Consider the following 27994-nt stretch of genomic DNA (forward strand, 5'->3'; position numbering starts at 1 on the left):
ATCCATTTATTTATATCTGTATTTCTTCTTAGGGCGTCCCAACCCGGGTCACGGCCATTGCACGTAATAGAAGGTAACTTGTGCCAAGTAGATTTGAGAGGGAACCCAGTAACCTGTGATTCACTTCCAGGTCTCGAGTTCACAACATAACACCGAATTCAAAAAGAATCTGCCTGGAAGGAGCTTTTCCCAAAATATATTTTCCACACTACGGTGTAAAAGCTGGTATTTTTTTTTTTTTTTTTTTTCTTCCACTCATGGACATGTTTAAGATGTGTTCAAGGGCTGGTTAAAGTGTTCCTCAAACCTGTAAATCTATTTCCCAACACCCGGCACAGTGAGAATCGGAGTCGACACTTCAGGGGGTTTCATCGTGTGCTCAAACTTAAAGCCCCAGAAGTCTGCTGTCCGTCTCGTTTCTCCGTCAGAACTGCCTGCTGCAGTTCTTATTTCCACACCATTCAAAATAGCAATAGTCTAATACGATTTCTAGTGAATCGATACTGAAGTGGTGAAGCAACATTTTTGCTCTGGAAAGTGTCACAAATGACAGAGTGGGAAATTCTTTCATCACATCGGAGAAAGAAAAAAAAAAACCAGAATGGTGAGTAACCCATCAAACGAAAGACCGTCTTTCAACCCTCTTTGTGTGTTTGTTGTGTTCTTCTGTGGGCTGTGGTGTTTAAACGTCTCGTCCTCAAGGTGAATCCTCGAGATGAGATGTGCCGAGACACTCCTACGCAAAAAGCTCGGCTTGAGATGCAGTCTGGGATATTCTCGCCCGTCTTCACCCCGTGGTTCACCTTGGTGAGTTTTCTGTCAGCTATTCATGCTTGAGTTTGCAGCTTCGTCATGGTGAGAAGTGTCTCTCTCGCTCTCTCTCTGCGGTGTCACATCTGTTATATTCCTGGAACGAGATGGCAGCTTACATTTCCAGTGGTGAAGCTTCTGGTCCTCAGTGTTCATAAAAATCTCTGTAGAGTACAGACACAGCATTATTTCTCATAATTGGGAACCAAATTCCCCCAAAACCAACATATTATTTAACTTTCGTGGCCTTATTTTCACAACGCGCGTACAATATCTCGTCTCCATGCTTCAGCTGCTGATGTAGTGCCTGATTTTTTTTTTATGCCTGTCAAGTAGATCTCGCCTGCTTTTATGCCCGTCATTTTGTCATGCTAATGAGCTGGTTTAGGCATGAAATTAATAAGATGGTGAACTCCGGGGAAAGCTTCTGGGCAGAGCTGGAGTCTTAACAATCACAAAGTAGGTTGTTTTTTCCATTCGCAAACTTGTGTTTACAGCATTTTATTTCAATATTTTATTTTATTTTTTTAAACTCTTGTAATGAGACCATCTTGGTCAGCACCAACTTGTTAGAAAGTGTTTGCGATGGCCCCTTTGGCAGCCGTTCACGGAAAGAGAGTTGCGGCTTTCAGCAGCAATAAGCCCAAATAAAGCTGGAGCTCATGCATGAAAATCTCAGGCTCAGCAAAACATGCCACTTCAGGCAGCGAACGGCGTACACTTGACTCTCGCATGCAAATGCTCGTGACCCCCCCCCCCCCCCTCCCTCCCCAAAAGTCCTGTCCTCACATGTACCCCGAAACTGCTCCTCTGCCGTGTGTGTAGATAACGGCTATTTTGCAGAGGTCTCTTTTTTTTAAGAAAGAGGGGAATATTCATTTCATTGGCCTTAATGAAATAATTTGACATTTTGTGGGGAGTAAGGAGACTGATAGCAGTGGAGATCCCCCCCCCCCCCCTTTTTTTTTTCTTTTTTTTTTTTCTTGACTTTATGCTAAGCTAAGCTAACTGGATGCTGGCCGTAGCTTGTTGACGGGACGAGTGTGACAACGATATCTTCCCATCTAAATGTCTGTTAAAGAGCAAATTAGCAACTTTCCAAAATGTCCAAATATTCCTGTTAAAGTACTGTACGTCTGCTATGACAAGAAATCCTGAAACAGTTCTTTCAAAAGTAAGAGCAGGTGTGAATACTGTAATGTACAGCAGGATATTTTCTTTAATGAAGCCTCCAGCCTTGAAAAGCCACGACAGTATCTCGTCGTGCTTTAATAGCCTGAAAGCGTCGACGATGTAAACAGCCTCCTACCTCCCAGTAAATCACAGGTTCAGTGTCTTTAAGCATCTTCGTTGCAGATCTGCCTGTGCTTCAGTTAGCACTTTAACACAAAGTATACCGATAAAAAGACTCCTTCTTATCCCGGGTTTGAGTAACGAGTAAATATAGAGCCACTCGTAAGAATTTGTTGTGATAGCAGCAATTTAGAGGCCGAAAAAGTCACGAATCTGATATCTTGATCGATTTATTTATTTGTGTAAAAACATACAAATGAGCCATTTAAAATGTAATATATATATTTTTTTAAACAAACCAGTTTTCAGGTATGTACTAGTTGATTATAAGGTTTAGTGCCAAGTCGACAAAGCAGTTGATATCTTGCCAGGCGTTAATACCCTCATTGCTCAGGAGACAGCGTTAAGAGAGACAAAGGCCAAGGATTGTGTTTGTACAGAGAGTAAATCATATCACGTTGGAACAATAGGAGCAGTAATTCTCCTCATTTCAGAAGTGGTTTTTAATAAGTCTTCTGTCGAGGTGTGTGTGAGGATCTGGGATTTTGTATTGTAGTATGTCTGGCCCATTAGGAGGGGGCATCTTCAGCTTCCCTCTGTGTGGCCTCAAATTTCAAATGCTTATTCTTCAGATGCAAACCCAATTTCTTGGAAAGACAATGTTGCCTCCAATGATACAGTACATCCAATTATAGCCGCAACTCCAAACACAACAAGGAGAAGGGCCATAACAAGATCCACATAATCACGTTACTGGGAGCTCACGGAGGTCTGGAGGAGTTATAATTCAGTGTTTATCCATAAAACAAAAACATGTTATTGTTTCAAACAGACAATGGCATCTTAAATGTTTACTGTTACGGCAAAAGGCAAAGCTCAGGACTGTGCAAGACAGCCTCAGTTAGAGAAGTTTAGCAAAGGACGAGAAACCATGACGAGTTCTGAAACTAAGTGCAGTTTGACACTCATTAGAAATAATACATCATTGCCATCATATTTTACAAAAACAAAGCTCTCTACATTGAGTCTAAATCAAAGATATATATATATATTGCGTATACAGTATCCAATTTGAATCACTATTAAGGCATCTTTTTGAAAGCGCAAACACTCGTGTTAACATTCAGGATATGGAACAAAGACCATTCTTGACCGTCACCGGAAGCTTCATACAGAGTAGAGTTTCTAGTGTATGTTGTCAAAATATGATTAAATATCTGTGATCAATTTTGGCGTCAGTCTGAGAATGTAGATGGAAATACATCAGGTCATCGGTCATGATAAAGCTGATGAAGAGTCAACAGAAACTGCTTGACGTGAGTGTAAAAACTGCAAGTACTCCGTTTCAAGTCACGATGGCCTAAAGGTCTGAAGTGTGCTGCGGTTTTAAGACAGATGTTGCTGTATTTAGCTGCCACTTTAAGTTTAGGAGCAAAAACACTATATATGGACTAAAGTCAAAACCTTCTTCGTAAGTAAAATACATGACCTAAATCTCTCTTTGATTATAGGGACTGTACATCTTTCTCCCAACGATGTGGTTCATTTCACCACTGTCTGATATATGGCCGCGGCTGGCGTGTTGGCACTGGAGCAAAGTAAATATTAAAGTTTATTTATTTATTTTTTTTGTGTGTGCGTGTTCAGGATTTTTGTTTGCCTGATCGTTGCCACTAGCAGAGCGAGAAGCGGCGGGAGTTAATGTTCATCTTGGTGACGCCGATGAGTCTCAGCGGGGCCGAGAGGCCGAGGCCCGGGGTCACGGGGCATTCGCACAGCAGGTCGGACAGCTCGTCCCGCTCCTCCAGGCCAAAGGTGGCGTCGTTGAGCATCCGCCGGTGCAGGTGGCACGTCTGCTCGATCTTCAGCTTGTTGATGTCGCTGCGGAGCCGCATGAGCTGCCTCGCCAGCTGCTGGTCCTGCAGGCGCATATCGGTCTGCGTAAGAGAAGATGGAGACGAAGGGGAAATAAACGGGGGAGCAGCACGGCATAAAGGCAGGAAACAAAGTCATTTCACGCGCATCTCGTTTGTTCAGTCGACACCAAAACTCAAGTGTCGGTAGAGTTTGTTATCTTTGAACAAAACCACGCGAGTCGTTTCACTGTTTTCGGTCTTTCTGCTGGGATGACTGACTGCTGGCACCAGCTTTATTTTTTTGAAAGGACACGTATGACAGCGGCATTTTTCTAAAAATATCAACTTTTCCAGAAATCATCATTTTATTCGCCAGACAATTCAATTCCAGCAAAAAAAATATTACGCAGCATAGATCAGCGATTCCCAAACTGTGGTGCGCGTACCACTGGTGGCACGCAGCGCTCCACCTGGTGGTCCACGGAGCCTTGCAGAAAGGCCAAACAGACCGAAGTCCCCAAAATAAAAAGTCATTTTATTACAAACAATGTTTGTTACATATACACATCATGTTCAAATTGTGTCAAATTAATTGTTAATCATAGAATTTGTAACATTTTACAAATAAAATGTGCCCGTGTTTAGTCACGAAGGGGGACGTCTCCTTCACATCCGACACAGGATAACCACTGCTGGGTTTACGGTCCGATTCGGACTCCTCGGCTGTTAATTTCAGTGAGTGGACTGAGGGGAACTTTGAAATAAGGTCCAAGAGGTCAGACGAGCTGCTCAATGCTAAGGGGACTGAAAAGTTTGGGAACCTCTGGCCTAGATGGACCTCGTGTGCTGATTGCGTTACAAAATCTACAAAGAAAACTCGGTGGGATATCCAAAAACACTTTTTTTTTTTTTAAATCAGGATGATCGGTTTTGTCGGCTGTCCGTGTCCAATCGTCTGCGCAAAGATCACAGTCATCTCTCTCGTCCGTCTTTGTGCAGAATATTTGCGGCCACATACTGTGCGAGTGCGAGTCCGCTTCTGTCACTGCGTCTTTGTGCGCCCAGTCCCAGTTTATGAAGCGCGGCTGAGTGTGCAGAGTAAAAATGATTACACCGGCAGAAACTGGTCTGACGTTGTTGCTTGAGTCGCAATCAATATCGCTCACTCGTACGAGGGATTCTTGGGCCAGTAATTGAACATTGTGGATTGTTAAATTCTAATTAGCCAAGTAGCATGAAGTTTCTTTTTTTTTTTTTTTAATCTCAAGTGCTGAACAACACTTCAAATACGAAGCAGCCAAAACAAATACATGAGAAAAGCGATATGAAGAATTTAAGCGGTGCCTCACCAGTTCTCTTCGGAGCCAAGTGAGAGCTTCGTCGATGTTTTCGAATCCCTTCAGCACCCCTGATGGCAGCTTGCACTGAATCCCGTCTGAGCTCACCACGGTCTCTTTGGCCGTGACCAGTTTCCCCTCCGGCTCCACTTGGATCGGGTCTTTTCCCGGTTCGGCCTCCCTGAAGCGTTCTGCCTCCAGTCGAGCTTTCCACTCCAGATAAGAAGGCCTCCTGGTCTCCAGTCTTAATTTCTCCGTCAGGGCCTTCAAGGTCGTGAGATGGTCATCTGTAGGCAAATCTACACTTTCCTCACAGTCTGCCTCATCCAGGCCATTTGCCCTGTCCACCACGATCTGTGGAGCTGAGGGTGCGGCCATCATTTATCTGCTAAATGCAAAAAGCTCCTAAAAAAATGTGTCAAAATGAAAGTATCTGGTCTGCATCGAAGAAGGCCTCTTTTGTTGTTATAAATGTCCATAGTCATGTGTTTCCATCCACTCAGGAGAGTCGGCCTTTAAAGGATCTTTTTATGGATCACTGATGTTTCAAAGGTAGATCATCTTTAGAACTGCAAAGGAGAAAAGATGCAGGTAATGAAGCGTTTGCTGACAACATTACTGTTAACTATCTTAAAGAGACATAAACTTATGGGACAATTGACAGAAAGGCCTCGGTTTGAGTATCGTATCAGATTACTTCCCTGAAAGACAAAACATCTGTACCCCTTCTCCTTATTTCTGTAAACTGATTCAGATCAAGCGTTTGGCTTCTCAAATATCAAATATTAAAGGGTCAGTACACTGCAAGGACCCCCCCCCCCCCTCCCGTGATTTAATTTAACGGAAACAAATTGTTTCCATAGCAACGACACAGGCACTGTTAATAAATCAGCAATTTTCCACTTCCTATCCACAGGGATTATTGGCGTTACCAACCTGAGGCGACAGACCACTGGGACGTAGAGCACAGCAGAAACCCTTCTATATACATCTAAAATATACACGATATTAAAGATGATGTTTCAGGAATGACTTTAATGGATCCAGAGCACTGTGGGCATATTTAAGTATATTCCTCATTAGACATGGGTATACTCAGTTCTACACTTTCTATTTAATTCTGTGCATTTTGTCCTCCAGGCAGCAATTAACAAGAGAAGGAGTCTTAAGTCGGCTTGCTCAGCGTGCTCGTTGACAATGTCAACATGCCGATGTTTATCAGATACGATGTTTACCATATTAGGCCGTTTTCACACCTGAAAGTCTGGTCCGAGGTCCAAACCAAGCTTCACAGCATGAACATTTGACCCAGTTGGTTTTATTTTCACGTTACAAGTACTCCGCATGACGTACCTTTGTCTCTAGACTGGCCATTGATTGGTTTGTTTGACGGTGTGAATCAAACGTGTTTTTCCCATTTGCATGAAAAAAAAACAAAATAAAAAATAAGGAACAGCTATTTTCCTCAGAAAAAGGTCGTAGACTTCTCCATTTCAATTTTTCCATGCAATACAGTTAAATACTTCTCTCTCCATTTGCTACTATGGCTCATGTTTAATACATCTTCGATTTTTTTTTTTTCTTGTATTTTTTTTAATGGGGAACGATAAGCTGCCTCAACTTCCTGTGATTGGTCCTAAAGTGTTTTCACACTGCAAACGAACCGAACTACGGTTCCGTTTGATCCGGAACCCAGACCACCTCTTTTTGTCGAACCAAATTTGATCCATCTAGTAGATATTAACATATTTCAGGATAAGTACTTATCCTTTAGTGATCACGACCAGTAAAAATATAGTTCAGTCTGCACCAGTAGTGGTGTACAGACTGACAAAACACCGCAGAATACCTCCACTCCCTGAATACGACATCCAAATCTCAGTCCGAGCAGTTCAGAAACACTCAGAGGGTCTAGAGTGCCACTGTAAACACTACTTAGGAAATAAAAGTCACGGACTAAATGGTTAGTACAGCCTCTTAAATAATGTAGCAAACACACACTGGTAATGGGCAACGGCAGCAAAACCAGCCTTTCTGCTCCGTGTCCTCTTACAAAGTCTTTAAGCACTCAATAAGTGGTTAGCCCTCAGTTATTCCATAATGGGCACAGCAGACCAGTGGTGAAGTCCCTGCCCTTGTATCTAATGATAGGTTGGGCTGTTTTGCGAGGTAAAATAGACCTCTGGCTTTGCAGAATAGCTGACTTACAAATGCCTGCGCGGGGAATGGATGATCTTCTTATTCACTAGAGGAATCGATGCGTCTCTGGAGATTTAACTGTTACAGGAGAGAATATGAAAGCGGGAGGCATGCATTTTTAAAGACTCTGTAAAGACCATGTGTGTACAGTAAGGAAGTGATAGAGTGTGAATAGCAACTGCAGAACGAGACGGTTTGAAAGGATGCTGGAAAGTGCGTGCACGCATGCAAATATTATATAACGAGCTGTGGTCATAGTTATATAGAAATAAAGGGTTTAACAGCATAGCAAAAAAAAAAAAAAAAAAAAACTCAAACCCATCTTTGCTGGCTGAGCTGGGGAACCCAGACACTTTTGAATAGACCAGCAGGAAGTCTGCCTCTTCAGGAAGCCAAATTTCACATCCTGAATATCAAATGCAGCCTGGCCACATAAAAAATACTGTCAAAAAAGAGGCCACCAATCCCCGTTATCCTTAAAGGCCTGACAGACATCAGGCATCACCCAGACATTCCTCCCCAGTTGCCACATCAATAAAATTCAACTTGTGGTGTTGGACTGTGATTTGCCAAAACCAGGTCTGGCTTGAAAAGGTTAGGAAGTCTGGCTCCCCTATCTGGAACATGCAGTCACGTCTACATAAACACGACCGCAGAGTTGCTCATCGGGCTTCGATCTATAACACAAACCCGCCCGTAGGTCGGTTCCGTTCAGGGGTTTTGAATTTCAGTGCCGCTATACTGTGCGAAACATAAGCATGATCCACATCGCCCGGCTCATGTTAACACAGACGCTGTTCATGGGAGGTAAACACCCAGTCGCTGCAGCTTATTGGATTCTTTTCGTTGTGGCAACAGAAGCTTAATGAAACAGTCTGACATTCAAAGTGCGCCACATTTACAGCATTAAGCAGCCGCAAACGAACCAGTAACTGAATTCAGAAAAGAAGGGATGAATTCAGATAACGTCATCGTATCTAAACTCAACTTCCGAACTTAAGCAGGCCTCACTGTGATACAACCTGACATGTTATATCTACACGTGAGGTAGGTCATCTGTAGTACACAGAGTACACTATCAAGTCAACGTAAGGAAGGCTCAAACATCCTTCTCTCGTTTCATCTTTTTTTTTATGGGAGGAAAGAATCAACACTAAATATTGCAGTGGCACAAATTAAAATCGTATTGTCGAAAGACTTAAATTGTTGAAAGAATGCGGGAATAGAAGACATTCATTTGAAGAATTTACTAACTTTTTTTTGAACCTGTATTTGAGGAATGAACCCTTTTTGTGGCGGGGTGGAAAGTAATAAAGTACATTTACCCAAAAAATACTGCTCAAGTACAATTTACCTTTCCATTTATGCGACTTTGTTCTTCCACTTCACATTTTACAGGAAGATATTGTACTTCCTGCCCCACTACATTTATTTTACAACTTCAGTTACTTTTCACATGAAGATTTGACGCCATTGATAACAGAGATTGGATAACAAGCTTTTAAAATATGACACATTGTCAAAAGTTTCCAACCTTTTTGGCTTCAGGCATCTTGAAAACAGCAGTGTAGTCGAGGTCACATTTCAGATGATTATTACTTGTCAACGTCTCCACCGAAGAGTTATTCCCCCCCCCCCCCCCCCCCACACACACACACACTAAACTTCTCAGTTTAATTTCACCTAAATATTAATATGACGCAATATCTTAATCAGGAATTTTAAGAAAATTCTCCCAAGTCAGAAAACTGAAAACAGATTTTTGAATCACAAATTCGTTTTTTCTTCTTTCCTGTCCCAGTAATCATCTGACAACCCTCTATCAACATGTATCCGCTGTCCCTGGATATAAAACGGGATATAATACAGTTCAAACTGGCTCTACCTGCAGCAGCTACAACAGTAACATGCTGCTTAAACAAAGTAATAATAATCTAACGATGTCATATAATATCAGTCAGAGGGATAAAAAATAAAAAAAAACAGTATCCTACTTTTATTCAAATACTTAATTCTTCTGCTAATACTCGTCTACCTCCTTGGTTTTTCAAGCAGGACTTTTTTTCTTTGAGTATCTACACATGTACTTTTACTGAAGTAAAGGATCTGAATACTTAATCCCCCCCCCCCCCCACTGCACTGAGTTTCCCCTCAGCATTAAGGCAAGACATGTGGCTCTCACTGGTTTCCTCAGAAAATAGGCTTTCATTTTTTTTTTTAATTTTTTTTTTTGTACTGTAAATATAAAAGCCGACACGTTCACGCTGGAGTTGAACTCGTAAAACATTACAGCACGGGGCGAATCGAGTCTAATGGTGAGTCCGCATATTATTAGTACGCGTGAGCTTTTCTTGCATTTGTGACAGCGTGCTGCAAGGTGACTCGTTACCGGTTATCGTGTGGAAGAAGCTGCCTCGGGCTCCCATTACCTTGGAAGAAATCTCCCCGCGGCGGTCCAACGTGCCATCGCGAATCTTTGCAGCCCGATCAGTGCAGCTCCGCTCCCTCCGTCGCTCTGACATGATCCTCCTCTCTGCTGCTCCGCGGTCCACTTGTTTTTGAGCAGAAACCTACCGGGGTGGGAGGGTGGGGTGGGTGGGGTGGTGTTTGCGTCAGGTTCCGGTTGCTTGGAGACGTCCCAGGAATCCCTATCAAGACTTCCCGCTGCATGAATATCGGTGCGAGTGCGCCACAGTTTAAAAACAAGGCATTATCTTGGAAATATTTATTGTCATTCAACAGATTTTTTTTTTTTTTTTTTTTTGGAAACAATACCACTGGATGAGTACAAAATGTAAAAAAAAAAAACCTCACATGCAGGCCGACTAAACACACATTTTTTTTTTTATTGGTTACACATTTCATACCAAAATCAGTATTCTGAATTCCACCAGAATAAATAAAAAAAATATGTCAAAATGTAAATTAAATGTGATTTATTTTACATCTTATTGATTCGGAGCAGGAACAGCTTGGTGCCACATTAAGAGTTGCTGTAAGAGTAAGAAAGTTTTGAGTCGTGAAATGTAAATTAATAAGGACTCGGTAAATAAATAAACATTACAATTAGGGCATTTTGTTAGTTCGCTTCAATACGGACTGTGATAGTTTGTTTTAGTGCTGATTGTCTTGCTGGGCGATAGTGCTATAGGCAACCATCACATGAGGCATATTAGTGCAGGACACAAACCACTGTAGTCTCCTGATACTTTTATTATTACGTCTGTCAAGTAGGTTTTGTTTTCGGTGCGGTTTGTTCGTTTGTCTGCAGAATTACAGAAAAACTACCAACCGGATTTTTGTTTTTAATGAAACTTAGTGGACGATAGCGTGAACTGAGGAAGGACCCACTCATGTTTTGAAGTGGATCTGAATCACGGGGCGGATCCACAAAATATTTGTCACTATCATTAACTTTGCGCGATATTGGCCCACTTAAATGTCATGCATCTTAAAGTCCACTAGATGGTGGTAAAGTTCGATAGTGGAAAAACATAGGCCATTATAAACACCACGACTACCGTGTTGAAGTCCACACGTACTTCCTCCAACTTAATACAGCATGCGGTCTTCATGTAGCACTTAGGGACAGTGGTTGTAACATCGCCTACAAATGTAATAATACATAATAATAACGTTTGTGTCCTCAAACAAAGGTTTGGATACATAAATACACACATATATATACAACTTAAGTGTCAATAAAACTCCTTGCCCTTCTGTTTTTAACAAGACATTGAAATTTATCCATGTAGTGGATGACTTTTTAATCATACATTCCTCTTAATATTCATAACTTTAACCCTGCAGGAACACAAATGTTTTAGGAAGTTGAAACGTAACTCATTTTATGTAATTGTCAGACATTCCACAAGCCCTCTACGCACACTGTGATTGTCATATCACTCGGTGGTACATTATTATGGCGTGAACTCTAAAATTTGATGAAAAAAAAAAAAAAAATAGCATGCGCAAACTTTACAAAATGAATCTTGCCCACATAAAGATACTCAAAAAAAAAAATGTAGGGCTCATAAAGCAACCGATAGTAACGGCATTCATAAACTATACAAAACCTGGCTAAGTGCTAAAAATGCAATGTAATGTGAGCTGTATCCAAAAAACTGCTCAACGTGACCGTCTCCCGGTACGCATTTGGTCTTTGCTTCGATTAGCTAAATTAACTGCCAGTTATATTGTGCCAGAAAAGAACTGGAAGGCAACGACACAAACCTCCTGAAATCGAACAAAGTGCAAGTGAATTCTGTAGAAGCCGCCGTCTTAAAAGTCCAAAACCAGCTCCTAATCGGCGTCGGCAACAGCGACACCCATCTTTGTCGTCCATCTGTCGACTCGACGGCGCCCGGAATCGTTGGAAATAACTTCAGTTCCAAGTTTCCCGTGAGATAAAACGTTAAAGACAGTTCATAACGTCCTGTGGTATTTTGGATACGTTCCAGAAAGTTTCTTCCCTTCAATGTTTGACTCTTCTGATTATATATTTTTTCTTTAATGGGTAATCAATAGTTGTAATAGCAGAAGTGATTGCCTGACTATCTGCAATCTTAAACTTTATAAAGTCAGTTCCTCTATGTCATCATCAAATGACGCGATGGCCCGGATGGCGGGTCTGCTGTCTGCAACATGTAAGGTGTTAACGGAGGACGCTGGAGGAGTGGACGACCCTGAGCTAAAGCTGAGCAGTCCTTCCCTTCTTGAGCGCACCCCGTTGGCGGTCGGAGGCCCGTTTAGGACCTCCATTTTATTGAGGGTGCTCGTGCTGTCGGCAGCAGGTGCGGCGCCAAAGAGCTGCTGCATGAGGCTGGACTTCTTGTCCTTCCCCGCTCCTTTCTCTGACCCCTTATCCGGCTCTGTCTTCCCTCCTCTGAGATCGAGAACCCCTGTCGCTTCCAATGCAGAGTCCCTGTCTTCTTTAGGCGGAGACGGAGGGAAGCCGGAGGAGGCACGGGAAGCCGAGTGTCCGAACGAGGGCGCGTAACCTCCAAATGCCAAGTCGTCGCTGGGGATTTGCGACCGCGGTGCTCTCCTCCCCGCCCCCGCTGGACCTGCTCCACCCTCGATGCCCGGTCTCCTCCTTCCGTCTTCTCTACTGCCGGCACGCAAACCGCCCGACTCCTCTGATTCCGTGAGGCCGAAAATCGAGTCGCGGTTCCTCTGCTCGGCAGGACGTGGAGAAGACTGGTCAGTGGTAACCTTACTGGACTCGGAGGGACTTGACTCCACAAACTCGGAGTCCTGGGTTCCCTGGTTTTTACGGTCTATTTCTCGCATCTTCGCCAGCAAATGTTCTTTTTTGCGACGGGCCTCTTCCGCTGCTCGCTGATTGGTCAGAGTTTCCTGGTTCCACCTCCCCACTTCTTCCTGGACATGACCACGCTTCCTGTAGCTCTCTTCCTCCTTCTGGCTAAACAGGTAACTCGTCCTCTTTCTGTCCTCTTCGTCCTTTTGTTTCTCCAAACCTGTGGACAAAGTGCGTGTCAGATTTCAGTAAAAGTCACTGTTATTGTTTTCATATGCTTCTTATTGGATGAATATATAGTGTCTTGTCTTCGGCTTGTCATTACCGTCTCTTTGTCTCTTTGTCTTCTCTTCGAGGACATTCAGCTCCTGGTTGAGTTGCTGTTTCTCCTCTTTCTCCTTCACCAACTCTTTCTCCCGGTCTCTCTCTTTCTCCCTCCTCTTCTGCTCTTCCATGTTTTGAGGCCTGTCTTCCGTCTCTGTCTGTCTGTCCACTCTGTCGGGCTCCTGTTGGCAGAAATTGATCGAGTGAAACAGGTGAAAGAAGTTGAACGGCAGCGGGTAGGAGCGGTGTGGATGTTGGGGAGAAGTTTAGTGCAGACACTTCACCTTGAGTGACAGGTATCCGTCGGTATTCGCCCGTTCGCTGCATTCGTTGCCATCGGCGACGGCGGGTGGCGGCGTGGGGAAATCCAGACTCGACCTCCTGCCTTCAGTCTGCACTGCCTTGGTGCTGTTCCTGCTGGGGACTATATGTTACACAAAAAACAGGTGCATAAATTAAGAGTCACTTTTAGGAGTCCTGCTCCTGACGCGTCACCAACTGTGCTTCTCTTGTGATTTTTCCCGGGAACCGTCGCCACTGACTCCCAGCTCTTTAAGCTTGTACAACTGCAAACGCAAAGGATTGCATTCAGCGATTCGTCGCGACGTAACTGAAATCGGGAGTTTATTATTTCCAGATAATTGCACAAATAAGCTTTTAGCAATCGACAATTAGGTCGTACCTTTCCGCTTTGTGCCACTGTCAGCATCTTTTCTTGCACAGGGTTTCACCATGCGGTTCGCATAAATATTTCTAGCATCAAGTTCTCTCTCCTTCTCCTGAGAAAATAAAACAGAAGAAATTAACCAAATTAAAAAAAAAAAAAGTCATAAAATAAAAAAATAAAAAAGTCATATAATCAGCGATCTGCTTTTCAAACCGGCCGTGATGTGGTGTATTACGCACCTTGAGTTTATTGGTCAGTCGTTCCAGCTCTTCCTGCAGACTCCTGATCTCCTCCTGGGCGCTGATGGTCTTCTTCTTCTCTGCGACCAGCTGCCTCTGGTAGCTGCTGCTGCTCAGCTCCACGCTCCGCTCCAGCTCCTTCAAAGACACGCACACGCACGAACACCGTTCCGTTGGGGAAAGTGAAACCAAGACTCGGGATAGATGAAATGAATGAAAGCAAATTACCATTTCATTTGTTTCGCGGAAGAGGGAGGTCGATGCGTGTTACCTGAACGCGGGCCTGATTAAAGTGTGTCGTGTTACCTGCAAAATGACTGTAAAAACTTGGGAACCGGAAGCTTCTCATTTGCTACACAGGAGCCAAAAGTGTGTGTTTCCAGTTTTGCTGTCGACACTCACACTGAACAACTTTCTCAACTGTAACTCCAGCTTAATGACGTTTCTTTGAGCGTTTCCTGCATTCTTGTAGCGTCGCAGCGCACCGCCTGTTAACAAATGCAGTTACGACAAAAAAAATAAATTGGTAAACGGGTCCTCCGTGATAAATTTACCTTAATCTTGCGTTCTGCCTCTTGGGTCCGGGTCTTCTCTTCCTCTAGGCTGCGGCTCAGCTCGTCTCTGGCTCCTAACTCTCGTCGGTCGACCACTTTCTTTAGCCGTGTGTTGGTCGCTTGAGTTCGCTGCAGCTGCTCCTCGCTGTCCTTCCACCGCCGCTCGGCCGCCCGTTCCCGCTCCTGCGTCCGCTTGAGTCGCTCGCGCAGCACGTGCATCTCGTTGGCGTGGCGCGACAGAAGCTGGGAGATCTCGCTCTCCGTGTCGTCGTAGCGCTTCAGGGCTCTCTCTTGACGCATCTGAAGCTGCGGTACGCAAAAGGAATGCACTTCTTAACTGCAGAAAGTGTTGAGGGTGATCAGGAAGGAAATATTCTCAAGGTCGAAGGTTGTGGCTGATTTTCCTGCGAAGGTGTGCGTGTTTGCTGTCGTCGGAACTCTGAACATTGAACATTGAACCCGAACATAAGTGGAGAGTCGGGCCTACCTGTCTGAGAATTCGATTTTCCTTGTGCAGTTCATCAGTGCGCTGCTGCAGCTCGGCAAGAGCATTACGCAACTCGTTGATCTTTAGCAGGCGGGCCGAAAGCATGCGCTTGGTCACCAGGTCCAGCTCTTTGGTTGGTGAGGACTCCTTGCTTTGTGAACGCACTCCCCTGCGATGGTGCTGGATCAGGGCCAGGCCGCCTGGACGCTGTGGGCGAGGCACACCCCGGCGCCCCAGAACACCTGAAGGGAGAGAAACACATTGTGGAGAAACAATTTAAAAGGTAACGACAACACTTACTTTTACAGGTCATTACCTAAAAACATGGACACATACAGCGACACACAACGAGTAGAAATACTGATTGTGGCTAAAGGCTCATCAAAACCAAATTTGAATCGTAAGAACGCGGCCGGGGTGCTGGGGCAGAACTACAAAATCCAGATGAAAGTGTTTTGTGCTTATCAATGTATATGCAACAATAGTGCTCATAAAAATCGGATTTTAATACGAGTACTGTATATATTTTTTTTTTCTTTCTGCAGAAATCCCCATGTTAAAATCTGCCTAACACTGCCATCACCTGGACAGTTGAGTGAAGTTAACTGGTGAGTATTACGTTTCATTTATTTACCTGTCTTGTGGAGAGAGCTGCTTGAAATCCTCTTTCCCCGCACACCTCTTCGTGGGGAAGGAGATGGAGTCCGGGACCGCGAGTATGATGAAAATGAGCGCTCCGAAGGAGACTCGTTCTCATAATCCTCGGAGTAAAATGACTTACTGTTTCTCCTTCCCTCTCCATCTGACATCCGGTCCCGATCTGGATCCGAATGCCATGTCCTCGTTTTTGATCTGCTCTCGACACTGACCTCTTTTTCATCCTCATTGTGGATCTTGTCTCGAAATGTCTTTTTGTGTTTCTGCACGGATGACGATCGAGAATCTTTCTTGGCGCTCCGGAGGGACTGGCGACTTAGATCCCGGTTGTCTTCATGCGGGTCAGTTCTGTTTTCACATTCCATGTTGTCACTTTAAGAGGCCGTGCTGAATTCAAAAATAAAGACGGGGAGAGAAACAGAACAGACTTTGAATTACATCAGGATTTTTTTTTTTTTTCAGAGTTACAATTCAACATTAACAAAGTCTTATCAGTACACGATTTCCCTTAAACTGATTTTGAAGACTAATATTTAAAAAAACACGGTAAACTGTCTGATTTTTTTTTTATTATCCAACAAGTATAAAAATCTTTAAATTCATCCAAAACAGTTAGAAAAAAGCGAGGCCGATTGGTTTCTCTCAGGCTTTCTGTATTTTATGTCTTGGTCACTAAGCAACAACACAGGAGGTGGAATTTTCCATGAGACTGAATGAAGTATGATATCACTATTCCACACCACTGCTCCTGCAAAAAAAAAATTAAAAAAATAAACTGCTATACTGCCACCGTCTGCCCCGGTGACTTACTACAGAGTTAGATAATTCCCTTTCACTGCAGTAAGATGCACATGTATACTCACAGAATATAGACATATAATCTTGTAGAACTTTAAGTAAGTATGTGTTGCATATTTAATATTTAGGGTGCCCCATTCTGTATTTATCTTTCGACAATATTACATATCTTTCTAGAATACTTACAATTATTACAATCATTATGGGTCAAACAGGGTCCGCTATCATGAACACATGATCTGCACTCATAAACATTTGCAAGCTTTGTTATATTCCTGTTTTACCCATCGTAATGAACAGCAACACATTGGAGCCGGCGACACCAACAGACTTAACAAACTGGTGAAGAAGGCCGGCTCCATCATCGGCTACAATCTGGATAGTCTGGAAAAGGTGGTGGAGAGGAGGACGCTGAACAAACTATTGTCCATATTGGATAATCCTGTCCAGCCTCTCCACCACCTGCTGCAGGGACAGAGGAGCACTTTCTCCAAAAGACTCCTCCAGCTCCGCTGTCACAAGGACAGATACAGGAGATCATTCCTGATACAGGAGATCACTCCTGATACAGGAGATCACTCCTGATACAGGAGATCGTTCCTGATACAGGAGATCATTCCTGATACAGGGGATCACTCCTGATACAGGAGATCACTCCTGATACAGGAGATCGTTCCTGATACAGGAGATCATTCCTGATACAGGGGATCACTCCTGATACAGGGGATCACTCCTGATACAGGAGATCATTCCTGATACAGGAGATCGTTCCTGATACAGGAGATCATTCCTGATACAGGGGATCACTCCTGATACAGGAGATCATTCCTGATACAGGAGATCGTTCCTGATACAGGAGATCATTCCTGATACAGGGGATCACTCCTGATACAGGAGATCATTCCTGATACAGGAGATCGTTCCTGATACAGGAGATCGTTCCTGATACAGGAGATCGTTCCTGATACAGGAGATCATTCCTGATACAGGAGATCATTCCTGCCGACCACAATAAGACTGTACAATAACTCACCTCTGGCAAAATCCATCACACAACAATAACACTGTTGACTGTGTTTCTTGGTTGTTTGTATATAATATATATGGATATATAATGTACTGTATATACTGTGCATTTTATATTTATATTTTTTTACTGCTATTTTACTGCTATTTTATTGCTTTTCTATTATTCTATTATTATCTTATTGCTTCTGTATGCTGCTGTAGCGAAAAAAATTTCCTCTCGGGGATTAATAAAGTAAATACCTAACCTAACACCTACAAACAGGAATAGATTTACAACAACAGAGACTTTACAATCAAAGTAAACTTTTTGATGCTAAAAAAACAAAACCACAAACCTTTGACGATATAAAAAAAAAAAAGGTGATTATTGTGAAAAAAAAAAAAAAAACAACTAAACGACACTAAATCACATCTAAAGTAAAATAGCTCTGCAGTGAAAACAAATCTGGAAAAGAGATGTTTACTGAAGCGGCTTCCTGATTGGATTAAAGTAGGCCGCGTGCTGTTGACAGGTGTATTGTTGTTGTTGTCAAGAACAGCTGACTGGTGAAGACAACGAAATGTGTTGGCTGGAACCAACCGGGTCGTGTATTATAAAATATATATATATATATGTATATTTAAGAGATAAGAGAAGTAATTCAGTGTACAAATATCAGCAAGTGTCTCGAGGAAGCTAACGTGGCTGGGTGAGTGACAGCTAGCCTAGCAACAGACGACTATCAATCAACAGGTGGACTTGTGTTTTAGCGTTTACCGACCCGTCCGTTTTCACGCTGGCTTTAAACGCATCGCCGGTGCTGCTCGGTTCCCCGTAAACTTTGTCGTCGTTTCCAGCTGCTTGTTTGGACCCGACCGGCTACTTTGAGCAACATAGCTTCAATAGCTCGCGAGCTAGCTTGAATTTTTTTTTTTTTTTTTACCTAACTTAGCAACCATTAGAAACAAAGCGCGTAGTCGTCCGCCCTTTTTTTTTTTTTTTTTTTTGGAAGTAAACAGTCACGGCTGTCGTTTTACAATGCGCTGTCCTGTGATTATCCGCACTGACACGTCAAAGCGGACGCAAAAATGAGTCCTGCTGGGTCAGGGGCGTCCTGCTACCTTTTCTTCCCGTCCACGCCTCGAGGCTGGAGTGTCGCCGCTGACGCTGTACCATGGCAACCGCAGCACTCCCTGCAATACCGGTATACCACCAGAGTGGCGCTGTTGTACGTGTTGTGAAGAAGAAGAAAAAAAAAACATGCTTGTGTCAATACATATTATTGTTGTATATATATTGATAAAGAAGAATATACTGGCACCACACATTTGTTTAATGTTTGTGTAGGATTCAAAACATGTATAATTGAAAGCTTCTTATGTGGTTTCTTATGCTGTGCATATAAGTGTGTGTGTGTGTATATATATATATGCAAACTTTGTCATTTTATTTTATTGGCAGCAGCATGTATTGCAAAATAAAATGCAGAGCACCATATCCTCAAATTTATATATATATATGCAAACTTTGTCATTTTATTTTATTGGCAGCAGCATGTATTGCAAAATAAAATGCAGAGCACCATATCCTCAAATTTATATATATATATATACAAATATAGAAAAGAGATGCTTACTATGATTGGATTAAAGTAGGCCTTGTGCTGTTGACAGGTGTATTGTTGTTGTCAAGAGCAGCTGACTGGTGAAGACAACGAAATGTGTTGGCTGAAACCAACCGCACATCTCAGCGGGTTGTGTATTATTATATATATATATATATATATATATATATATATATATATATATATATATATATAAATTTGAGGATATTTTATTTTATTTATTTATGATATTTTATTTTGCAATACATGCTGCTGCCAATAAAATAAAATGACAAAGTTTGCATATATATAAAGCACACTTATATGCACAGCATAAGAAACCACATAAGACGCTTTCAATTATATATGTTTTGAATCCTATATATATATGCAAACTTTGTCATTTATTTGATTGGCAGCAGCATGTATTGCAAAATAAAATATCCTCAAATTTTTTTATGGTATTAAAAAGAAAAGTTTAGATATTCATGATCTCTATTTGCATCCAAATATGAATAAAATACTCAAAGCTGGTGAAATGCACGGCTAGATTTTTTTTTATTAATGTCGTTGTCGTACTACACATGAAAACAAATGGAAAGGCTCAAAATGCCCCATCTCTAAAGTAAAGCGTATCCACAAACAGACTGAGACAGTCCCTAATTTAATTTAAACCGGTAATATAGTATGCTGTTCAGTCACAAACCGAACAAAAATCGAATTGATTCCCAGAAAGCTACTACAATCTCGAGATCTACATTTTCCTATTTATAATGCAGCTACCTGAAACTATTTTGGGAATATAACTGTCAAGTTCCCGAACATAATCCTAAACAAATTAGATGTAGGAAGTAGGCTAGTATGCCTTTCAAAATAAACGGGTAGCCGAACTTGTGCTATTAAAATGCTTGGGATCCTGAAACCAGATTATAATTCAAACTTTATGTCTTCAGTAGGTTCAATAATATTTGTACATGGTTGTGTGTGGGAACACAATCGGTTTATATACTTAAAACTGTAGCCAATATTAATTTAGATCTGAAATTTGCCCACAATTTCAAAATGCAATATATATATAAAGCGGTATCAATTCCTCTGGAGAGAATCCATGTCGTTTGACTAATTATTTATTTTGAAAGTTACGACGGAAGTGTATCGTTCCTGTGAGGAGTGTTGCATGTGTGTGTTGACGGGCTTTAAGTACCACAGTCAGCAGAGCAGGAGCGCACGCTGTTATATTATCATGGCTCCGTTTAAATAGTGGAGCCGCGTATCTTCTCTCGTTTGAAGCACATCGACCAGATTGAAGTTATTTAACCGTCTTTCGAGACACAAGCGAGGCGCTGCTGCTGCTGCTGCGACCGAGCAGTTTGTTTTGTCGACTGCCTGACATCAATTTGGGATTAAAATGGTCATCAAGCTGTATATCGCCTCCTCAACTGGCTCTATCGCGGTGAGTGTTTGCAAATGTGTCATAAAACTTGCTGACTGTTTCTGATAAAGATTGGAGGCGGTTAGAAAACCTTGATGTAATTATGCAACCGGACTTACGAGTGCGCCTGTTTTCGCCTTGACAAGCAGGAAAATTAACCAGCATCATTCAGACAGGTGGGAAGATTGCTCATGCATGTTTTTATTTTTTATTTGATAGACTTCGTCTTCTTCTGTGGTCTAGGCAGTGCACGTGTCATTTTAGCCTGTTGAATTTATCTTTGCTGCATTTAAAGAATTTTTTTTTATATAAATTTATAAATTCTTTTACATATTTTTTTTTTTAATTTTTTTTTACAACTCCCTCCTGTATTCAGAACATAGTACAAATACGGTCAAATTGCATCCCTTCGGAATTAGGATGTACGAGGCAGAATAACACAAACAACAGTAGGCCGATATTAGTCTTCACAATTATAATAGGCAATAATCGAGTTTTATGTGATTTACACAGTCTTAACAACAATAATGAAGGATGCCCAAACAGCCTTTAGATCACATGTGTGTGACCAGGAAATTGAGGAGGAGATGGATGGCTACTAAACACTCATCGGCGTATACTCCAAAAAAAAAAAAAAAAAAAAAAGCAATTAAGGCATTGTTAGAGTTTCAAGCTTTCGGGGCATTGTTCAAGCCTCAAGCAAGTTTTTTGTTTTATTTTGAAAGCATTATCAAGGACGGGTAGACCTGAGGAACAATATGCTTCTTCACTTCTTTGGAGGAATCTTATTCTCATGTGTGCTAAACATCTAGGAAGAGTCCCTACAACTGCTGAACAGCAGCTGGGCTTGATCTAAACACAAAACGCTTTATGTCTGGACACTTGATTGGTAGTCTTCTGAAATAATTAACTGACCAGCTGATAATCTAAATCATTAAAATGCTGTGATTTCAGCATCTCAAATGTGATAGCCTTGCCCATTTGCTGTTTTTATATCACAAATTAAAGATGCTTGTGATGAAGAATGTTGGTTGGGCTAAAAAAAAAAAACAGATTCAACGACATCACTTTTGGTTCTTAGACATTGCGATTTCCATTTTTCACTATTTTCTAAAAATGAATGGATCAAAAACTATTGATTATAGTTACAGGACAAGAGCTGCAACTAACAGTTTTTTTCATTATCTATTATAACAAAAGAACTGTTAGTTGCAGCTCTAGTCCTGTTGTGCCTCTTGGTAAACCACACATACTATGGAGAAAGCCCAGCTGATGCTGAGCGTGAGCAGCAAATCATCAAACAACACTCCTGCATGAATGCTCAAAGAATTATGTAATGGAACAAATGAGTAATATATTTATTTTAACATGCTCTGGGTCAAGAAGAGAGCAGCCCAATCTCCAAGTGTTTAGAAAGGAGTTATTTTTAACCCTAGGACACATACATTTGAAAAACACAGACTCTCTTTCTCACACTGACACACAAAGTACAGTCATGCACGCTTGAGTAGGTCCACCATTTAGGTCAGCTAAGTGAGTGTTGAGCTCATGTGAATGTAATTTACTCTGAATGCTTCTGATTTGAGTTACAAGTGATTGAATGAAGAAGAAAGGTGAGACTGGACCCTTCAGCTGATTGAATGTGACATACCGTAGATGTACGCACATAAAGGCGAGAATTATGACATATTATAGTTGTAGACGGGTTAAACGGAAATGCAGGAAGACGACATGAAAGCCTGAAGTCAGGAGATGAACTCTGGATAACACACAAATGCAGGGATATGTAAACAGGAAAAGACACACTCAAAGAAGTAGTGGACGACATGTCCCCATAAAAAAGGAGCAGTTCACGGTTTATCGTCAGTAGGTTAGTGGGGCGGAAATGATCCGCCCACAATGAGTGCAAACGAGGTTATCCCCCTCTCTTCAGTATGTGTGTGGTGTTTACATTTAGTGATTTGTGTTTTGAATTTAAGTTTTATTCATTTAAAAATGGTCACAGTGACATATCTTCACATCATCTGATCCAATAAATGGTGAAATGATGGTTCTGAGAAGACATAATGATCCCATTGTCTTGACAAGGAATGTGTAGTGCAGGTTGAAAGTAGTTTATTGGGGTAAATTGAGAGGGGAAATCACACTTAACCTCCTACTTATGTTTCTTAACAAGAAAACAACACATTTAAATCCTGCACACACACACACACACACGCACAAAATCTGAACTCATCCTTCCCTCCTGAAACACACTCTCACTCACAGTGGGCACCTCGTTCATTATTCAGACCCATGCTGCCTGCCTTTCACCTCAGAGGACGACCGTATCTTTTATGCCGTTCACCAGCACTGTGACGCACAGTATAAACTACTACCAGTGACTATATGGAGTTTTAACCTTTTGACCAGAACAAAACAGCCATTTGTCTCTTTTAAGACACTCTGTAACTATCATTTATCTTCTTGTGGGGTTCGACAGTCCACACAAAGTTGTTTTATGATCACACACAGGGAAGCTTTTAGAGGTAGACAACAGATTACTTGCAGTCTAGTTTGGGTTTGTGTCTATAACTGAATATCCAGGACAATGCTTCACTGTCTTTTTATGTAGAACAATAGCATCAGTGTGCCTTCCAGTCTTCCTAAAATAATGCCCATGTATATATACACACACACACACACACACACACACACACACACACACACACACATACACTTTTATTTTGCTACTTTTCATCTTCTGCTTCAAAGACAGAATTTCTAGAAAATGTTTATTAGGAACCGGATTATAGATGATAACATTTAGTCTCGGGAAAGCCCAATTATTTTTTATTATTTATTCACACTGTCTTGCCGCCAAATTGTATTATTTAATTAGCCTTTTGTGATGTTAATGATGCTCCTCATGCATTTTGGTAGAATTCAAGTCACCTTTGCATAGATAATTCAAATGGAGACAAAAGAGAATGAATGATTGCAACAAATTGGATGCTGTGAATAAAAAGCATGTTTACATGATGTTTGATGCTGTTATTGAATATTAAATTAATAACTGCTATAAACAAGCTTTGAATAATCACACGTTATACGCAATATAAGATCGAAAGATAGATTAAAAAAAATGGCACAACAATGGTTTAAAACTGCAGACCATCAGGGCAAAGAGGAGAAGACAGAAACACTGACAGTTGCAGGTCTAAGACAGTTGGCCTGTCTCTCTCTATCTGATGTTTATGTTTATGACCTAGTGTGGGAGTTTTCTGGCTTCTAAAATTATCCTCAGACTTTGCTTTCCCACAAAATTCACAAACACTGTCATGCAGTCCAAGTCACACACAGGTCAATACTGTAGGGAGCTGCTTGCATCCATCCGAGACCACAAAAGGCAAAGTCTGCTCCATACTCTCAAGAAGAGGGTATTCTCTTGCATACATTCCTGTAGTTTTTTTGTTTTTTTTCCCAACTTATTAAAGAGTTTTCATTGATAAATAATTATTTCTAATTGCTGCCTATAGCCTGCCCTGTAGTCTAGTAACTGTTTTGATGAAAGATAAGGTTAGAAGCATACTGTAGTGAAGAATGTCAGCCTCCAGGTTACAATCCTAAACTCCTTTGCTAATCAGTAATCCTTCTTAATGTCCCTATTACCCACAGAGTGGATGTGCGATCAATGCATACAGTACACTACATGCGTGTGGGTGAGTGGGAGAGAAAACCCCTCTTGGTCTGATAGGTGTCAGTTTACAATTTGTCATTGCAGGAGTGTATTAAATGCCCAGCCGGCTAGGAGCAGTGCACAGAGATGGTAGGGATTATATACACACACATACAGTTGTGTCCACCTGTACTTTATGTACACAAGGATATACATATGCATACATAAAGGCAATATGCAATTATGCCACTGGGGGGTGTTGGGTGTAGTGCATTTGTTCACTTTTGCTTATTATAAAGTGCTGTATCCTTGTCATACATTTTTATCCTCCCCTTATTTTCTAACCTTCTTCTACCCTCTTTTTTTTCTCTTATTCACTTTTGTTCTGTCCAGGTAAAGAAGCATCAACAGTCAGTGGTGGGTTTCCTGGAGGCCAATCGAATCAGCTTCCAGGCAATAGACATTACCATGCTGGAGGAGCAGAGGCTCTGGATGTACCGCAACATACCTAAGGACAAGCACCCAGAGAAAGGCAACCCACTGCCTCCACAGATCTTCAATGAGGATCAATACTGTGGTGTATGATAGATATCATTTAATAATATTTATAATTGCCCATGCCCACACACACACACACACACACACACACACATTTTGAATACATTGCTAAACATTTACCAAGACCTTATTTGAATGCCATTATTTTTCACATCATTTTACATCATATTTTCATAATTTTTGTTTGCCCAATGAATCCTCCTGCATTTGTACAATATTAAAAATGATCACACAGGAGCTGATGGAACATCAGATACAAATAATACACGGATTCCCTCATCAAAATACTGATCCGCAGTGACTTTAGCAGTTAAAACCTTTAAACGATACCTTTAAAGTCAATTGAAACGGTATTTACACATGGTTTAGTTACAAGAGATATATAAAATCAGATCCTTCATTGGCTCACTCAAAAATGGGTGTGGTTTTGCAAATATGGAGCAATACAGAGCTGAAGAGTCAGTTCTTAGAGCTGCTGTTAATGCGAATAAAGGGCTCACTTCAAATGTTTTTTATGGGTTTTCAATATGGTTCTTTACATTTTACCGGAAAAGTAAAGGGGTGTAAAGTGATGATATAAGTGGAGATACAAAAACAAACAGACTGTATATTTTCCATATAACAAGATAAAACACAGGATAAGAACCTGAAAACTATTTTAAAGTGACTCGTTAAACACGTGGATGATTGTGAATGTCCAAGATTGCTATACCAATGGTTCACATTAATGTAAGGGTTAGGGTTAAACAACATAAGTCATGTAAGGTAAAGCTACCTTTGTTGGTGAATGAATCCCATCAGTCAGTTTGTGTACTCCGCTGAGAGTGCATGCTACTGCGTAATCCTGTCGTAATCCAGTTTCATGGGGGGTGGGAGGGCAGATTATCTGATCGGCCTGCCGTCACTCTCACTGGCCAAGGTAATCCAACATTACTCTGAAATGTCACCGTCATTAAATGATATTAAAAGCAGCACTGGAAGGCCTATTTGGCAGCGACGTTTACAACCATGCTTCACACTTGTAGAGATTGTATAACACTCAACATCCTCATTTCTTTCTTTCCCACCCTGCAGGACTATGAGGACTTCTTCCAGTCAAAAGAAAACAACACTGTGTTTGCATTCCTTGGGCTCTGTTCACAACCCTCTGTGAAGGTAAGTGAATTTACACACACATAAACACTGAAATACACTGCTCTCTATGTACACTGTAAATCAAAATACCAACATGGGTGGCACAGTGGTGCAGTGGTTAGCATTGTCGCCTCACAGCAAAAAGGTTCCGGGTTCGAATCCGGTCCTGGGCCTTTCTTTGCGGAGTTTGCATATTCTCCCTCTGCTTGTGTGGGTTCTCCGGCTTCCTCCCATCATCCAAAAACATGCACCTCAGGTCAGGTTACCTGGCGCCGCGCTAGTGGCAGCCTGTTGCAGCAGCTCCCCCCTGAGAACCCCCCTGCTGTAGCAAAGAAATTTCCCCTCGGGGATTAATAAAGTGAAATAAAAAATGAAAAAATTAAAAAAAAAACATGGTTTGCAATCACTCTCAACTTCCTCCAAAGCTAAACACTACTCTCTGACTCAGTGCTTGATCAGCAGCTCTTCTTTCCGTCAGCATTTTGACATATTTGATTCATGATCTATCCGTATTTCATGCATGTCAGCTTTTTTGGGAGGTCGGAAAAAGAGAAGTCGGATTAAAACATCAAATCCCATATATCTTTATTCAGTGGCATTGCATCCTACCCGCAATCTATTTCACAAATGTCAAAGATTAATCTGATGCGTCTCCCAAAGATCCTCTTAGAATTTTTATAATCATAGTTCCTACCTCAACCAATGAAGACTTGATTTTTAGTACTTAGATTATCAAGGAAACTCATATGATGCATTATAATACAAGTCACTACAGTGGTGATTTTGAAAGAATGCAAAATTACAGAAAGCATTTAGTGATTGAATATCAAAGGGGTCTATTTCCAACCATGACTAAAGAGTATTTAGTTGAGGTTCCCCCCCAGTCACATCCCTTTCTGTTCCTCCTCTAGAGCTTCATTGGATAACTCGGTTAGAAGTGATTTGATTGCTCTGACAGGATATTGAAGAAACATTCAGTCTGGAAATGCTCCAGAGTTTCATGTTGAGCAGGGATTTCTGGCTATACAGTATAACATTTTTGGTATAGAAAATATAAGAAGCGTTTTCTCAAGGATACAAGTTTCATTTCTTGAATAAATAAAATTAATAGATAAATACTAACTTTTGCACAATTGTTTTTCCTAACCCTTTTCAGGATTCAGAGTCATAGATCAAACTGTTGGCATGTGTCATCCAGGAAACCTGAAGAGGTCTAAGTTTGCGTCACCTCCTTTCCCATGATACAGCTTCTACAGCACCATCGTTTTGCCAAACACCGGCCCACGTGGATCTTTTCCCTGTTTGACTTCCCCTGACTATAAAGAACTCCTTAAACAACATTCCACCATCACTGAATCTCCCAGAAGTGTGAGACTCTCAACAAACCTCAGAGATGATCACGGAAAGCAGGAATTAACTGTATGATGGTTTAATTTGTGTTTCCTTTTTATGTTTAACACACTGTGACACTGAACACTGTTTCAAAAATGCAGTAGCATAAATTCAGCGCAAACCAGAAGACCACGTAGCAGATCAATAGAGCCCTTTGAACAATCTAAATGCAGTGGATGGAGGGAGAAACAGTCAGGTGCAGCAGTGCAGCACATGTCACCTGAATACACACCCGTATTGTCTGTGTGTGTGTGTGTGTGTGTGTGTGTGTGTGTGTGTGTGTGTGTGTGTGTGTGTGTGTGTGTGCGCGCATGCCTTAGCAGCATAAACAGCATTAACAGCAGTTGTTAATGAAGGTTCGGTTAAGTGAAGGGGACCAGAGAGGGGGCACTTAACACAACCTGAAACAACCTTTACCATTATGCCCGGCTGTGGGAGTGTTTGTGTGTGTGGGAGTGACACTGCAGCTGACCTCAAAGAAGATGAGACCAAATGCTATGATTTCTAAAACAACTGAAGAATAAATAATCATGCTGAATATCATTGCCTGCGTTCAAGTTTAGTTTGTAGTAACTCCCTCCAATACATCATAACTCATTCTAATTTGTTTGTCTTATATTCAATAAATCCCATTAAATAAAACTAGAAATAGCCATGACTTCCTATCAACACCTTCTGACCACCCCACCCTGCTTGTGACATTGAGCTCTTGGGCTGTTCAGTATAC

The 27994-nt window shown here is 41.6% G+C and overlaps 3 protein-coding genes and 1 long non-coding RNA gene across 5 annotated transcripts; 2 read left to right on the forward strand and 2 right to left on the reverse strand.

The window, feature by feature from the left end:
• Positions 1-2322: 2322 nt before the first annotated feature.
• On the reverse strand, positions 2323-10051 carry fam167ab (family with sequence similarity 167 member Ab). Of its 2 annotated transcripts, none has more exons than XM_069158301.1 (3): positions 9925-10051; positions 5309-5865; positions 2323-4040 (listed from the first exon to the last, which is right to left on the reverse strand). In XM_069158301.1, the coding sequence occupies exons 2-3, from the start codon at positions 5675-5677 to the stop codon at positions 3777-3779; spliced, it is 633 nt and encodes a 210-aa protein (XP_069014402.1). In that variant the 5' UTR covers positions 5678-5865; positions 9925-10051; the 3' UTR covers positions 2323-3776. The 2 variants fall into 2 exon arrangements, with proteins under 2 accessions (XP_069014402.1, XP_069014403.1); XM_069158302.1 differs by having other exon boundaries at positions 9885-10051.
• A 154-nt stretch (positions 10052-10205) lies between these two features.
• On the reverse strand, positions 10206-18652 carry lca5 (lebercilin LCA5). Its single transcript, XM_069158303.1, has 9 exons — positions 18272-18652; positions 15661-16070; positions 15027-15268; positions 14540-14845; positions 13986-14123; positions 13762-13858; positions 13364-13503; positions 13081-13261; positions 10206-12975 (listed from the first exon to the last, which is right to left on the reverse strand). The coding sequence occupies exons 2-9, from the start codon at positions 16046-16048 to the stop codon at positions 12068-12070; spliced, it is 2400 nt and encodes a 799-aa protein (XP_069014404.1). The 5' UTR covers positions 16049-16070; positions 18272-18652; the 3' UTR covers positions 10206-12067.
• On the forward strand, positions 15241-15676 carry LOC138203447 (uncharacterized). The gene is made up of 2 exons (XR_011178716.1): positions 15241-15309; positions 15572-15676. It is a non-coding gene; the product is annotated as an uncharacterized lncRNA (long non-coding RNA).
• Positions 18653-20292: 1640 nt separating the features above from the next.
• Positions 20293-27576, forward strand: sh3bgrl2 (SH3 domain binding glutamate-rich protein like 2). The gene is made up of 4 exons (XM_069158305.1): positions 20293-20546; positions 24577-24762; positions 25816-25896; positions 27032-27576. Exons 1-4 carry the CDS (start codon positions 20502-20504, stop codon positions 27044-27046), a joined length of 327 nt encoding a protein of 108 aa, XP_069014406.1. The 5' UTR covers positions 20293-20501; the 3' UTR covers positions 27047-27576.
• Positions 27577-27994: the final 418 nt, after the last annotated feature.

This window comes from Embiotoca jacksoni, unplaced genomic scaffold (assembly GCF_022577435.1).
Source record: "Embiotoca jacksoni isolate LCO1_2020_lvr unplaced genomic scaffold, fEmbJac1.0.p SCAF_23, whole genome shotgun sequence".
Taxonomy (NCBI): domain Eukaryota; kingdom Metazoa; phylum Chordata; class Actinopteri; family Embiotocidae; genus Embiotoca; species Embiotoca jacksoni.

Coding starts and splice junctions, on each gene's coding strand:
- fam167ab (XM_069158301.1), bottom strand. CDS start 5,677: ATGATGGCCGCACCCTCAGCTCCACAGATCGTGGTGGACAGGGCAAAT. Junction 4,041..5,308: donor CTTGGCTCCGAAGAGAACTG/GTGAGGCACCGC, acceptor TCTCTTACGCAG/ACCGATATGCGCCTGCAGGA.
- lca5 (XM_069158303.1), bottom strand. CDS start 16,048: ATGGAATGTGAAAACAGAACTGACCCGCATGAAGACAACCGGGATCTA. Junction 13,859..13,985: donor GACTGACCAATAAACTCAAG/GTGCGTAATACA, acceptor TTATTTTCTCAG/GAGAAGGAGAGAGAACTTGA. Junction 13,262..13,363: donor ACGGATACCTGTCACTCAAG/GTGAAGTGTCTG, acceptor TTCTGCCAACAG/GAGCCCGACAGAGTGGACAG.
- sh3bgrl2 (XM_069158305.1), top strand. CDS start 20,502: ATGGTCATCAAGCTGTATATCGCCTCCTCAACTGGCTCTATCGCG. Junction 20,547..24,576: donor CCTCAACTGGCTCTATCGCG/GTGAGTGTTTGC, acceptor TGTTCTGTCCAG/GTAAAGAAGCATCAACAGTC. Junction 24,763..25,815: donor ATGAGGATCAATACTGTGGT/GTATGATAGATA, acceptor CCCACCCTGCAG/GACTATGAGGACTTCTTCCA.